This window comes from Glycine max, chromosome 15 (assembly GCF_000004515.6).
Source record: "Glycine max cultivar Williams 82 chromosome 15, Glycine_max_v4.0, whole genome shotgun sequence".
Classification (NCBI taxonomy): Eukaryota; Viridiplantae; Streptophyta; class Magnoliopsida; order Fabales; family Fabaceae; genus Glycine; species Glycine max.
In genome coordinates, this window is record NC_038251.2 from 52,948,796 (window position 1) to 52,964,769 (window position 15,974).

The window sequence follows — 15,974 nt, forward strand, 5'->3', positions numbered from 1 at the left end:
TGTCAACTTAACTTGACTAAGGTTAATTTTGGTGGAACTCGGCCATAACTGTTTTTGGCCGACCTCGGTCAAGGTATTTTTGGTTGACCTTGGCTAGATTATTTTTTATCGACCTTGGTCAAGATTGTTTTAGATTGATCTGAGTTAGGGCTAATTTTTTTTGACTTCGATTAAGATTATTTTTGACCGACCTCACCAAGGCTCTTTTTAGCCGACCTCGGTTAGGGTTGTTTTTTGCCAACCTCAGCTAGGTTAATTTAGATTGAGATCAACTAAAGTTATTTTTTGCCAATCTCGGTTAGGTTGTTTTTGGTTGACATTGATTGGGGAAGTTTTCGACCAACTTCAGCTAGGGTTATTTTTTGTTGACCTTGGTTGAGATATTTTTGACTGACGTCTATTAGCATTAATTTTGGTCAGCATTGACTAGGTTATTTTTAGTTGACCTTGGTCGTACATTCTTTGACCAACTAGACCAAGGCTACTTTAGACCAATTCGACGAACCTATTTTTGACCGACCACAACTAGGCTTTTTTTTGGCTAATCTTCATCAGGGCAGTTTTTGGTTGAATTCGATCAAGAAAACTTTTGTCTGATTTGATTGAGACTATTTTCGATCAGCCTCTATAAAAATTATTTTTTGCCCACCTTGATCGAGTTTATTTTTGGCTAACCACGATCTAAGTATTAAAAAAATATGTCATAATATTAAAACTTAAAGACACATGAATCAATCCTAGTCCAAAGGCCTTTGTGGCCTTTTTGGCTATGTGGACTTTTAATGCATACATTCATGATTCGTTTGATACGAGAGGAAGTAGGAGAAAAGGAAAGAGAGAAAGAAGAAAATACGACTTAGGAAGTATTTTCTAATAATAAATTGACTTCTAAAAACAAAAATTTTAAAATTTTCCTTTTTTTCATTTTTTTTCCAATTCAAAATTTCCTTCCATCTAACCAAACGGACCATCAAGAGTCTGCGGGTGTTTAGCCCCCGCGCACGCTGGCCAAGATTGACGAAACAGTTTCTCCTTCTGTTATTAAGTCTATACTTAGCCTTAAATTGGGAATTACTCGTAAGTCCAAGCAACGGCGCAGTACTCTCTATGTTTATAAAGGATTATTTAAAAATTTAGAATGCGTACGTATTCAAATTTAGAGTATAAACTATAAAGTCCTATTATATGATTATAGTTTATTGAATAAATACATGATTAAATCATTCATCTAATTAAACTCCTATAATTAATTTTAAACTCTTAATCAAACAGAAACTTAGTCTTGACTCTTGACTAATTGGGCAATAATATGAATATACATTACCTGTAATTAACGCATAAACATGCTTCTTTTGGTAATTAAGAAGAACAAAAAAAGGGAAGATATTTGCGTCTTACCGTATGCATACGTCGTATTTTGGTATTTTGCAATACACTCCACGTCTTATTCTTGCAGTCTGGCTACCCTTTTCGTGGGGACTTCAATTCCTCTTGAGTTTTTAATTTCATTGGTGGGTGCCTTTTCATTGCAATGGAAGGACAATAAAATACCTTGCCACAAGTTGCGTCCTCCCTTTCATATACTTACCTAAAGTCACAGCACACCTTTATTATGTTTCTTTTACTTCCCCTAAATTAAATTTCATTCAGAACATGGTCTACCTGCATTTATAATCCTGGTAAAGGAAAATGTTTATTACAAGAAGAATTACACACTATAAAAATTTAGTGTACACTTATTAGGAGTGTTTATGGGTCTCGTTAACTTAGGATCAAACTCAATCCAATCTCACATGATTATATTGGATTAAGATTTTAAAGTCTTTAATGAAATCCTATTCAACCTAATTAAGATTCAATCATAAACAAATTGAATAACGCGTTCTATTTTTTTAACCTAATTCAATTTGATCCAATTCATACCATATAATTAAATAATATATATATATATATATATATATATATTAATTATTAAATAAAAAACACACTATTAATTTTTAGCTCACATTTTATTAAATTAAATCACACATATTTTTTCTCTTTTAAGTCGTTTTTAACTTTGTCTTTGATTTTATTTATGTTTTCGCATATTAATATTATACTTTATTTCTTTCTAAAATAAAAAATATTATATTAACATGAAAATTATTAATTCTATTAACTATTAATTCACAAAGATAAATCTAATTGTGTAATAATTAACTAGTATGTGACATTTTTTTTCATAATGTTATTATATTAAAAAGTTTGACTGTTTCAAGAATCACATCAAAACTTGCATTTTGTTAATGATTTGGCAATATATGATCAAGACATAATGTAGACAAATATTAAAAATATATGAAAATTAAATAAGTTGTCTATGACAATGTGTGGATTCTTAGAAAGAGTTTCAACAACTATATAATTTGTTAAAATTAACTAATAATATTTAGTTAAATAAACATTTGAAAATGAAAATGATGTCCACTTAATTTAATTACAAAGGACGACATAAGAGTGAACCCCATTGAAGAATTTGTCCAAATATAGGCACAAGTCATAGCACATCCAAACCCCAAAATACAAATAATATCAATTATATTTGACACTCTGTAGTTTACATTCGCAGCAATATATGAATGGTCATCAACCACCAACCACAACCGTTGGATAATGATAATCCTCATGATCAGCTCATCTCATCTTGCAGACTACTTATATATATCAACAAATATTAATTATTAATTTATTAATTTTTTATCAAATAATAATAATCAAATCCATAATTTTTTCCTCATTCTCTTATCTCTTAACTAATTTTATATTTCTAGAACATATATGCTTCACATCCCCTTGGAGGTGAGTTGTAAATTTGATCTGCTATGAGACAGGGTAGCTGCAAATTTAGGTCAACTTGCCACCACCATCTAAATAAATATTATTCAATTTTAAGACAATTATCATTTATAGTTTTGTACATTAATTTAATTTTTAATAGTTTATATATACACACATATTAATGTTTTTATGTTATTTTACTATTTTAATAAGAAAAATAAGGATCTTGTTAAGTGCTAATTAGTGTCCTAAATATATTAGTTAAAAAATTAAATAAACAAATATTTATTATAGAAATTGTAAAAAGAGTGTAAAGAAATTATGAACACTACAATTTAATGCATCTTAATTAATTAAAAAGCCTCTATGCTTAGCATTTGCCTAAAAATAAATAAGATCAGAATTGAAAAGTGTTTTTTTTGTTTAATCTCTATATTACAATTAGTTTTAAGAACTAATAAAATCTATAAATTACTTTTTTAAACAAATAACATGTCACCTTTAGTTTAATTAATAACGAACTTAGTTCTATTAATTATCATTATTTATTTAAGTTATTTTTAAATTTATGTGAGTGGATAGATAAAGTTTACAAACAAAAAAAAAACCTTGAACAATTTTTATTGTTAATTTTATTAATATCGAAGTTTTATTTTCGATAATCAACATCAACCCTTAATTCTAATATTTATTACATAAGTGGTCGAGATAAAACTACAAAAGTACTTTAAATATTACACCTAAGTTGTGTATATTAGAATTATAATAATTACAGTATTATATAAATTTAATTCGAAATATTTATAAATACAGACAGAGTATGTTAAGTGTGTGTTAACGCGGAATTTTCATTCCTTAAGACAGAAGAAGAAGACCGATGTTGCGTTAAAAACACGTGTCCCATGGCTAAGCCTAATGATTCTTACAAACAACTGAAACACGTAACTTTTTAAGGAAAAATTATTTTTTTAAAGGGTTCCCATTAATTTTTTGACTTCACAAAATATAAATTTTTACCAGAGATACGTAACAATTTTGATCTATAAAATACTGATACGGACATTTGACATGACACATACGCATAAATATTTGAAGTATTCAAAATATAATTGATCTATAAAAAATTGATACGGACATCTCACATGACACAGATACGTAAATATCTGGAATATTCAAAATATAAAACGTAATATGAGTGTCGTATCGGTATCAAACAATAATACAGATACGTACATAAATATCTGGAATATTCAAAATATAAAATATAATATGAGTGTCATATCGGTATCAAACAATAATACAGATACGTGTCATACACCGAACACAACAACAAATAACTTGAGTGTTCGTAGTTGATAGATTTTTATATCCTGAACAGGCGAATTGGCAAGTTCAAATGTTGCACGTCTTCAAGGAAGCAAATGTTTCGGTCAATATGGCATGTGAATTGGGGTCTAATCTAGTGGTCTATGAGCAACCTCTTGCTCAACTTGAGAGCTCCTATTCCCAATTTAATTTCTTTCTAATCCTCTTTCTTTGGGCTTAAGCCCGTTGCTTTCTAAAAAGAGATTACCTGTATTTTAATAGAGTTTAATGATAATTACAAATTCTACTAACTCCAACTAGATACACTTCCTTATATCTCCCTTTTATAAGTCAACCATTCATCTTAGTCATATAGAGACTTTCATAAGTGTCCCAAAGCTCTATCCCCACAAACTTAGAAAAATCAAAAATGATATATGGAGTTGTACAAGTCATCTTACCAGCAGGTGGCTAAATATTTCGTTATTTTTACATTTAACCAATAACTAAAAGCATATATAATTTTGATTAATGGTGAGGGAATTTATTTTCTTAAATGCTAATGCTAATCCTCATCTTTTAAGCAAGATTTGTGAAATTAAATTAGGTTTTAAATCTAATGCTGTTATTTGGGCATCCATATGTTATGTGTCTTCTATTCAAATACCTAATTCTAATCTAAATTTAAATTTTAAGATAATATTAAAATCTATCCTAATATTTGTATTTGTTTGAGTTTCTGTTATTTAGGCATCCATATTTGTCTTCTCTCCAAATATCTAGTTCTAGGTGTAAGAAAGTGTGTTAAGCTCTCATATAGTTAGAGTTATAATTAATATAATTTTTCTTCTTCTAATAAGTTTTAAGTTGTCCTCAACTCCTCATCTTAAAACAAATCTTATTTAATTGAGTTAGATCCCAATCTAAATTGTAAGACATTATTTAATATTTCTCAATGCAACAAAATAGCTTTAAATTAAAACACATAATAAATCAAATGAAACAAAAAAGAAGAGAGCAATCGCTTTATTACTTATTTTTCATTGATAATTTATTAGAAAATAAATATTCAACAGATACTAATTAGATAACCCTTTTTTTTAATACAAGTCATCTTCCTACCTTATTTATGAGCACCAGAACAATTCCTGAAAAGAAAAGAAAATCAAATCAGAATCCAATAGACAATTCGCTTAGCTTCCTTATCCGCAATATATGACATCCTCCCCACAGAATTTTTTTATTTTTTTTTTCTATTATTCAAGATTCGTTTTTATTTTTATTTATTAAAATAAAAAGAAAATGCTTCATGTCATACGTCACATACCTTTATGCAGAAAACACCTGGCGATACTCTATTGGGTCACAAAAGGCACCAGTCACTGTCATAAAACGAAAAACCCCACGATATTTCGCACGCTAACTCGCCATATCGCAACCCAATATATCGTCACATGTAAATTCATGTGGACCCCACACAACCTTCAATCATCGCTGTTACCGAAAATTCCATTTTCAAAGTGCAAGGAAATGCCCAAAATACCCCCACAACCACCACCGAATTACTCCACCACCACGCCGTGTGTCCCTTTTCTGAGAAATATCATCAAAGCGAGAGAAATTCATGGCCTTCTTCCAGTTTCAGAAATTGGATTTAATTCAAAACTTTGGTTCATCAAATCACGTGTTTAATTCTGAAAATTTTATTTTGAAATTATAAAAAAAATTGGCTAAATTTTACTATACTAGATCAAAAGTTTTTCACTAATTTATTTATAGAATAAAAGCATTCTAATAATAATTAGATTACTTGAAATTAGTTTTATACAGCACAATTTCCTTCTGAATCAATTTAGCAAACAAAATCAACCACGCAGAAATCAATATCCTTGGAACAAAATCACACAATTAATCAGATCCACGAAGTGGGATTATGATAATAATGGTAAATCACAATAATTTATCATTTCAAGATCAAATCAGGAAGAAATCAAACATAAAAATTAGAAGAGAAATTAAATAAATAAAAAAAACGATCAGAGTTTGATCGATGAAACACAAGAGAAATTCAGATAAATTCTTCTTCATCTTTTATCAGCAACAATCTCTCTCTCTCTCTCTCTCTCTCTCTCTCTCTCTCAATCTAAAACCTCACACACGCTCTCTCTCTCTCTTAAATCTGTCATCTGCTACTTTTTTTTTTCCTTCTTCTCTATATATATAAATCTGAGAAAAAAAAAAACACGAAACCGCGTCAACCGTCAACGACGTCGTTTTGAGATTCCGTTCCGTTCGGGTTTTTCCTTTTTTTTTTTTTCTTTTTTCTTTTTTCAGACTTTGACGATCTTCGCAGCTCTGATCACCGGATTCTCCCTCGCGATGGCTTCTCTTCCGGCGGCTTTGTAGTCATAGCTGCAGTCGTGGCGGTCGGAGTACCGGTGCTCGGCGCAGAAGAGCTCGCCGCACCGGCACCGGAATCCGGTGAGTCCGACCTTCCGCCGGCATCCGGAGCAGCGGTTGACCACGCGCTTCGCCTCCGACGGCGTCGTCTGGTCCGAAGAAGGAGGATCCGCCACCGGCGAGGGCTCTTCAGGAAAAGATCTCTTCTGAGGACGCGCGGAGACGCCGGATCTGGTCGCCGGAGAAGCTATTCCGGCACCTCCGGCGCCGGAAGTGGTGGCGGTAGAGGCAGTGAAGCACTTCTGGCACATGTTATTCGTGGCAGGGTTTCCGGTGACGCCGCAGTTGTTGACGCAAAGCGTAATCGTTTCCGGAACTTTGAAGTCGGTTTCTTCTTTCTCGGTTTTCTGAGCCATGGAGAACGATAAAACAAAAGAGCCAACTGGTTAGGACTTCAATTTTCTTTCAGAGAGAAAGAAGCAAGAAACTTAAAAAGAGGTTTTTTATGAAATTGTGATGTGAGAGAGAGGACGAAGAGATGTGAGAGAGAGAAGAGGGGAATTTGAAGATGTATTGATGTGCTGTGAGGTCGGTAAAGGGAATGGAATATGGGCCTCATAGAGACGCGTATCAAACATTTCTTTCTTTACTTTTTTTTTTTTGCCTTCGTGGTTGTGTGGCGGGGGAAATTACCAAATTGTCCAAGTGGGTTCGTTTTGCTTGCAACTTTGCGTTGCAATTTGCCTCTGCTGCCCCCCTTTTCTTGTCTCAGAGGTTTCTGACGTGTTCGTGTCAGTGCATCATCCAAATCATATGTCTCTGTCTTTTTGCTTTTATTATTATTATTATTATTATTATTGCTATTATTATGGTTGTTGTTGCCCCCTAATAGTATTTACTATTCAGATTTATTTTATTTTATTTTGTTAGGTTGGGTGGGTTGGAATTACGCCTTTTTTTTATTGCCATCATACCCTGTAAATTCTAAGGTTGTTGTCGTAGTTAAAATGAAATAATTGTTACCAACATGATGGTGGGGTTTGGGTTGGAAATAATTTTATCTCTTCAACAACATGTAATTAAGATTTAAATTTTGTTTTGTGCATATATGAAAAAATATATATGAAGAGAAATTAATTTTTTAAATAAATTTTAATACAATTGGACAACTTTTGATTAAGTAAAATTATTTGTTATTCAAGTCGTGTAATGATTCTTTTAAGTAAGTCAATTCTAAGAGTTTCAATATGTTCTTGACATCTTGTTAAATAATATTATTTTTTTTTCATTTTACATGGTTAAATAAACTTTTTAGTTAAAAAATTAACTAAAATAGTGTGCCAAACATAGCCCATGTTTTCCGAAAAAAAATGTTCTTTTACAACAAAAAAAAAGAATTATATATTAATTAAAGGTTGAAATTATAAAATATAAATTAGTTTAATGTTTGATTAAGTAACAGTGTTTAATAATTTTGAATATTTAATTAATGTTTTTTTTTTATAATTTTAAGGATTAAGTTGACTAACAACTAATAATATGTATTACTTTTTTTTTTTACTGAAACTTAATGTATTACTTATAAAATAAAACATCGGACAAGAGAAAAGTAGAACTATTTGAATCATTTAAAACGAAAAGCAAGCTGCTAAAAATATACCACATGAGAAAAGTGAAACTATTTGAATCATTTGAAAAGAAAAGGCAAGCTTCTAAATCTGTCCTTAAAAGTTACACGCATCATCATTTAGCATTTTAAAATTTTCTTTACTAGGTTAGTAATCCCAAAATCTAAAACATAATTTAAAAAGAAAAAAATTTGTCGTTGAATATATTTCTTAACGATTTAATTTATCACTAAATTTTTAACGTGTTATCTAATAATTTACATGGAATATATAGCCCTATATAAGTAGTATAATTCAGTAAAAAAAAAAAGAGTATAATGCAAAGTCTGTAAAATTACTCAGTTCACAAAATAAAAAATGTGGTCGTCGAATTTAATTAGAACAAATACATAGATCCAAAAATGTATACTAGGCTTACTATAAATTCGCCTGCTGGATATAGGTTCTTAAAATAAATAAAGGGTGTACAAAAATTTGAGATTACTAATTTATAATTATAAAAATGTGATCGCATTTTGTACACATTTAAGACAATCTTTAATTAATAGATAATTAGATACATATACCACTAAGTTTTGTGGTAAAGTTAACGTGTTACTGAATTTTCTTATCATGTTGATTAGAATATTACTGGAACCCTGCAAAGAGAATTTTCTCATCTCATGTTTTAAGAAACAAATCAAACTTTTATAAAGCAACAAATCATCAAACATGTGAATTTATTAGTGTGATGTTATTTAAGAGAGAGTCCAAGAAATCTAAAGTAAAATTTAGAATAAATATTTTACTTTAAATGTGATAGAAATATAATAGTTTTTTTTTGTCAACATAGGTGGACTTCTTCCGACCTATGAGGCGTCTTTGTTTTATTAAAATTAATAATAAATATTTTTAGTTACCTTAAAATTTAAGTTTTAATTATTTTATTTTTAAATTAGATGTTATTTTGGTTTAATTACTCTCAAATTCAAATTTTAAATATACAATTATATTAAATAGTCAAAGAAAAACTTTATTATTCATAAAAGTTCTATTTAACCGGGTCAATCCTCATATTTCATGGACCTATGGTAAAAAATTAATTTGGACCTTTTATATTTAAGTATTCAAAAAATAAATATATTATTTAAAAAAGTAAACACAGTTTAGTTAAAAAATGTTTTCTTACATTAAACAAATAATATAGATTTAATAAATCGTAAAATGATATATCACATTTTTATTTAATTTATTCTTATGTTATCATTTATCATTCAATTTATTCTTAAAAAATTACTTAACATAAATATTTATGTATAAGGTAGACATAACAAGTTTGACTCTTCTATCCTCATTCTTGCATAAAACATAATATGTTCACATTTAAAAAGGTAAACATATATTTTTAAAATCCATCTCTATTCTCATTTTAGTGTTTTACATGTTTGATTTGGATAAAGTTGTGAGGAAACTCATCACATTTTTTATAAGGTATACATATATTTTTAAAATCCATCTCTATGTAGGGGACAATGAACTAATAGGTGTGCTATTATCTTGGTTTAATCATTGATCTTAAGTTTATGTCTTGATTTGTAATTACATTAAATATTTGAAGAAAAAATTTCAACCCTATATTGCATGGTTTTCAGTCTGAATTATTGTCGCACAAATTCTGAGTCAAATTCAACAAACTAGCGCGAAAGAAAGAGTCATAATTTGTTGACGAACTTTCAATGTTTAACTAAACATACTTATAATAATTTTATCCGACTCGAGCAAGATTATCTCATTACATAAATGATAGATGTTATTTATTAAGAAAAGAAGCATGAAAGAGATAAAGAAGCATGTGGGGGACGTATGGATTCGGTGAAGGGAACAATGAACCTGAGAAACAAAAAATGTAGGTGATGAATGATCATGAGCTGATGACTTCACATGGAAGTGGTCCTGTGTTACTGTTCCGAAAGAACAGGGTTGGCAATCACGCAGACACAAGTTTAAATATTGCTTTATATCACAGCTCGTTTATAACAAAGTCCAATGCACTCTCAGTGGTTTAGTTTTGCTTTCCATTAACCAGCAATGTGCCCTTTTGCACGCAAAAACGGGATCCAGTTTCAACTAATCAATTTTTTTTATATGGCTCTTTGTATCTTTTAATCGTGTCGAATCATGTAATCGACCTCACATGTATAGTAGAATAAGATTTTGTTGTTGTTGTTATTAGTGGTGGTGGTGAATTTGTAAAATTTTTTTTATGAATTATATTGCTCTCTGTATAGATCATTATAATAATTCTCTTCATAACTATTATTATTAAAGGTTAAATTAAATTTTCAATAATAATCATGATGTTTCAAAAAAATCAAAAATGAAAAGTCCTTGTTTATTTTCAATTTAATTCTCATATGAAAAATATCTTTCCTCACTATATATATGTTGTGTAGTTTTTTATTATCAAGAAGATCTAATTTAATTGGTTAAATAGTGTGTGTGAGCTGATATTTAAGTTGGTTTTTCGTATGAATAAAACAAACAAATAAATTTTCGTCATTTGCTAACGCCCATAACTTTGTAAACCATTAATTATTAGGACTCAGATTATGTATACGACAAATTCTTTTTATTCAGCTAGCACTTACTTCATAGTTTATTTGCTTAATTATTGGAACCATCAAATTATTTGTCAGCACCGGAGCATTTTTAATATAAGGGATACACAAGACTATGCAGTATGCACAAATAATTATATGAGCAGTTCCTTCTATAGTCCTTTTTTTTTATTTTGAGAATTGATCCACTCGTTTGCTTGCAATTTTTATAAGTAATTTTACTTGACTAGCTAGCTATATGCGAATGGACGATTAGGAATAATTTCACAAACGTAGAGGGCCAGTTCTTTTTCAAAAGTAAAGCCTCAGAATTTAAACTCATATCGAATGTTTAACGAACTTGATAAATGCTTATATAGCTGGGTAAGTCATTCTCTTATGAACAGATTTTTAAGGAGACCTTTCGGATGCTTTTGCTGCACTATAAATTTAATATGATATCAGAGCCATATTCTGTCCCGGTGGGTGCAGCTTGTGGTAGCTCATGGTTATGCAGTTGGGGTTATTGTGTTACAGAATCCTCCATCTGAGTGTTTAGGCTATTTTTCCTTGTATGTTGGCATTCAAACAATGCTTTATGTTGAAGTTTTTTCAGCTATCCTAGTGATCGAAATTGTGAAAGACAAAGGCTGAAATTGAGTTTGACTTGAATGTGATTCGACCTTAATTAGTCATCCAAAACTTTATAGGTGTGATTTCTCTCCTTGCATCTCAATCTCAATTTTATATATTAAAGGTATCAAGTTGAACATAAGTAATTTCTTTTACACGAGCATAAAATTTTAATTTATACATTATTAAAAAATAAACGCACAAGCAAGATGTTTATTAAATCCCATAAGTCGTTTTGGGGACAACTTAGTTGGGTTTTCCTATTGTCTCCTGCATCCCAACCTCAATTTTATAAAAAAAAAGGGTACCAACTTAAAAACAAGTAAGTATAAATTTTTAATTTAACCATTATTAAAAATAAACACACATACAAGATGTTTATTAAATCCTATAAGTCGTTTTCATATCAATGAAATATATTTTTTGTTAAAATTTTGGGCGAAATTATGATGAAAATATTAGCCACATATTATCATTGAGATGATAACTGATGTCTATGTAGCATTTTTAAATAATATTGTACGACAACAGTGTTCAACTTTAATAATTCATCAATTTGATACTTTTCTGTATGTTGTTTTATATATCGATAAATTTACATAGTTATAAAAAAAAGTTGTCTCCAGGCTAAACACAGTGTGTTATGTCGAGAACCATCTATTTACAAATTGTACTAAATGCCTAAATGGAGTGTGAAAATTAATTATTAGTACTTTTAAAAGAAATTTATTACAGTATAATTTAAATTTTAAAAATGGGACCAGAGATCAACATTGTTAAAGTTTTAAAATTACGTTTAAAATAAAATAATTCATGTTTAATTTATTTTTTTTGCATAAAATTTAAATCGATTGATCCAACCGAGGTTGTTTTTGATCAACCTTGGTTAGGTTAACTTTGACAAATCTTAGCAAGGATTATTTTTTGGGCAACCTCAGTGGAAAATATTTTTGTTTGATCTCAATTATGATTATTTTTTTATCGAATTCGACCTAGATTGTTTTTGATCGATCTCTAGGGTTCATTTTGGTTGACATCAACTAGAACATTTTCGACTAACCTCACTCGAGATTATTTTCAATCAATCTCAATCGAGTTTGTTTTTGGCTAACCACAACTTGAGTATTAAAAAATGTTATAATATTGAAACTTAAGTCCCATGGGCTAACCCTAAACCACAAAGCTTTGTGGCCTTGTTGGCCCTATAGGCTTGTTAATGTTGTAACATTGTGGATTTTCGTAATGTATGTCAAGTTCTTGATAAATACTCTAAGAGGAAATTAAATTTAGATTCATGATATTTATAGTTGAATTTAATAAATAGATTGTTATGTTATGTGTTGTAGAGCTATTTGTAATGTCATGATTTTATTAATTGTGCGATTAAGTGTTTAATTTATTTTATATTGCAAGATAGAGATTTGAGTGTGTAATTATATCAATTAAGATGTTAGTTTATTTAAATTGCTCTAATTTTAAGTGTTAGTAGGCTTAGAAATCTTTTGGGACCAAATATCTGGTCACAAAAACACGTAAGGGAGGGGTGAAAATAGAAGAAAGGGGTAGTTAGATAGCAATGCAGGATAAGACCACTTTTCCTAATCCCCTTTGCACATTCAAAGCTTCAAAATCCTCTCCAATCTTCTTTGATTTTTCTCTCCATTCCCAATTGTGCTCAAAACCCTTCACTTCAAGAGTTAACAATGGTTAGGTCCACTCCAAGGAAACCTTGTTGTTCTAAATCCTAAAGCTTTGTTGGATTCCAAATGACTACATTAATTATTTTCAAATCTTAAGCTGAGAAAGGTATGAGAGATTCACCAACTTCATACTCTAGCAATGATCAAATTAGTGAACAAATGTCAACTTATCGATAATAAGTAAAAGTTTCACATAGATTGTAACTTTAGGCAAAGTATACTTCCAAACTAGGTCTTAGGATAAGCATAAATGTTGGAGATAATCTTCTTAGCTTTTAAACGGGACAAGAATAAACTTAATTAAGTTAGTGTAGATTTACTTATCATGTTTATAAGTTATTAAGGCCATAGACGCATAGTAGGAAACAAATGAGATCGTACTCCAAAAACTTAATAGATGTTATAAGAACCATAAATATGAGGCAGAAAGTCATTATACTGGTAGAGTGATTCATATTTATAATGTGTGGTTTGGTCTATGATGTTATTGTTGATAATTATCTTGTTGTTAAATTAATGAATCATTGTATGAAGGGTTTGTCATTGTCATTGTTGTTGTTGTTGTCATGGTATACAGTGTATGCACAGTTGGTGCACGAGCATATGAGTAGGCACTTAAGTTGAGGGTGTTAGGTGAGCTCTCAACCTAGTGTTGGGGGATTTTCATGATGGCTAACGGGAATGTGCCTATGAACATACTGGTGGGAAAATCCCTATAGATGTATGGTCTTGAAAACCTACAGAGGTAAGTCAATACCCACACTTACCTATATTCGATAAAAACTCACTTTCTTTGTAGGTCCAGCCCAAAAGACTCCTTGAATGATCTGAGAGTGAGACTGTGTTAAAGGATGTGGCTCATAAAAGATCACCCATATTGCATTGAAACTCCATGGAGTAGAGTCAGAGTTTATGTCTAAGTTTGGGGTGGCCAAGTTGGTTGCTAGTAAATGTCAATAGATGACTTTGGTTTAGTTGGCTATCAGTATGTGTCAGTTGTGATGATTGTTTATGGTGAGAATTTGTGATAGTTGATGCCAACAATGGTTTATGTGATGTATGATGTTTATGACTCCTAATGATGAATGGTGATAGAACTATGTTGTTCTTGATGGTTTAAGGAATATATTTTAAGGTTATGTTATATATAGTAATTGAGATGGATGATTTGATGTCGATTTATATTGATGTTTATTGATGAACAATAAAAGATATATGTTCTATGAATCGGGTTTTGAGATAAACGCATCAATTGGGTTTTATTATAAATCTTTGACTGAGTGGTTTGAAAAGTATCTACAAAGTATATAACTTTTAGTATTCCTCATCTCTTTATAGATTGTTTTGGATTATTTGCATATGTATATTTGTTCTGGCGAGCTTACCCTTGCATGTTTCACCTGTGGTTTGTGCCTGTGATGATCCCATACCTAATATACATGGGAAGCATATGGTTTCTAGGGTGGATCTTTTGTTTGGAGGTGTGGTAGATGTAGCGAGCAAGAGATTAGAAGTTGTGTCATTCTCTTCCTTTTCCTTAGTTTTAGTTTTGAATAGAAATGACCAATTTAGGTTTGTCTTATTATAACTTTCATGAGTTTTATGTAATCAAAGTATGTCTTCCATTATGGTTGAAGTGCCATGAGCCACTGATAACTGCGAAATCTAAGCTAAATTGATAGTCATTTTTGGCTAATAATGATAATAGTTTCTTCACTTTAGTATTGTTTCTTCCATACGGCTCAACCCAGGCTCAGCGTGTGACACTTGCTTAGCGGGAAGTTCCAAGCTTAGCGCGATGTCTTGCTCAGCGTGTAGGACCAGCTTAGCGTGAGAAGGCACACGAGGAAAAGCCTAGTGTACGCTTAGCGCACAGATGCGCGCTTAGTGCTAGGTCAGCGTGAAAAGTAAGCTACCTTAGACCTATAAAAGGAGAAAGAAGCAGAAGGAAAAACGACACCAAGTCTCAGAGCTATCCATTGTAGAAATCCAAAGCCTGAGTCTATCCCTTAAGGGAAACCCTCTGTCCTTAGCCATTCTCCCTCCTTTTGTTATTAGTCATCTATCACCTTCTTCTATTAACCCCTGAAGTGTAAAGCCTCTCATGGCTATGAGAGGCTAAATCCCCATTGTTGGGTGCCTAGAGGCCAAAAACGCTTGTAATGTAATTCTCTGTCTATTATCTAATGTTATTTTGTTTCCATTATTCTTCTTTGTGCTCATTTATTATTATGGTTTGATCATCCATATAATGTTTACAGGGTAATACATTAAAAAATGGTTATTTTCTAAAGAACTAGGGAAGGGTAACTTAATAAATTCATTGCTAGAAATAGATTGACATTTATTTTGCCTATGAAATTTTGCATCTCTTATCTTAATGCAATTTGTTATTTTATTTCTGCAAAGAAATTTGGAGGAAAAAGATAAAGAAATTAGGTCCTTCGTACGGGGAACCAAAGATAGGGTAATCCAGTAGATGCGGGTGGAAACATAGAATTCATTAATTAAAGAAAATATTTTACATTACATCATAAGTAATTTTGGCATATTAGGCCCTCAACATTATTGTATTCTGATTCTATCTTTTTACATTGTTATTTATTTTTCCTATTAATCTTTGCTTTGCCTTATTCCAAATTTCACATTTACAATTCATTGTCTTTGTCTTCTTCTCTTTCTTTTCATTGCTTAATAATTGAGTTTGCATCACTTAAGTACAACCAAAGTCCCTGTGGATTTAACACTTGGACTTCCATTTTAATCTTTATTACTTGTGATAAAATTGGTACACTTATCAATCTGTTAACAACCACCAATGTTGATTTGGTTATGTTTAGTAGATGCATGGTTTTCGTTATAAGTTTATTGGTTTTTTTTGGAATTGCGAAAAGTTCACACAGTATTTTCAT

General features: G+C 30.6%; 1 protein-coding gene across 1 annotated transcript; it reads right to left on the minus strand.

The window, feature by feature from the left end:
- Positions 1–6,167: 6,167 nt before the first annotated feature.
- LOC100787293 (zinc finger A20 and AN1 domain-containing stress-associated protein 5) lies at positions 6,168–7,403 on the minus strand. Its single transcript, XM_003546829.5, has one exon. It carries the CDS (start codon positions 6,939–6,941, stop codon positions 6,456–6,458), a length of 486 nt encoding a protein of 161 aa, XP_003546877.1. The 5' UTR covers positions 6,942–7,403; the 3' UTR covers positions 6,168–6,455.
- Between the last annotated feature and the right edge of the window lie 8,571 nt (positions 7,404–15,974).

Excerpts from the sequence above, each read along its gene's own strand:
- LOC100787293 (XM_003546829.5), bottom strand. The coding sequence starts at position 6,941 with ATGGCTCAGAAAACCGAGAAAGAAGAAACCGACTTCAAAGTTCCGGAA.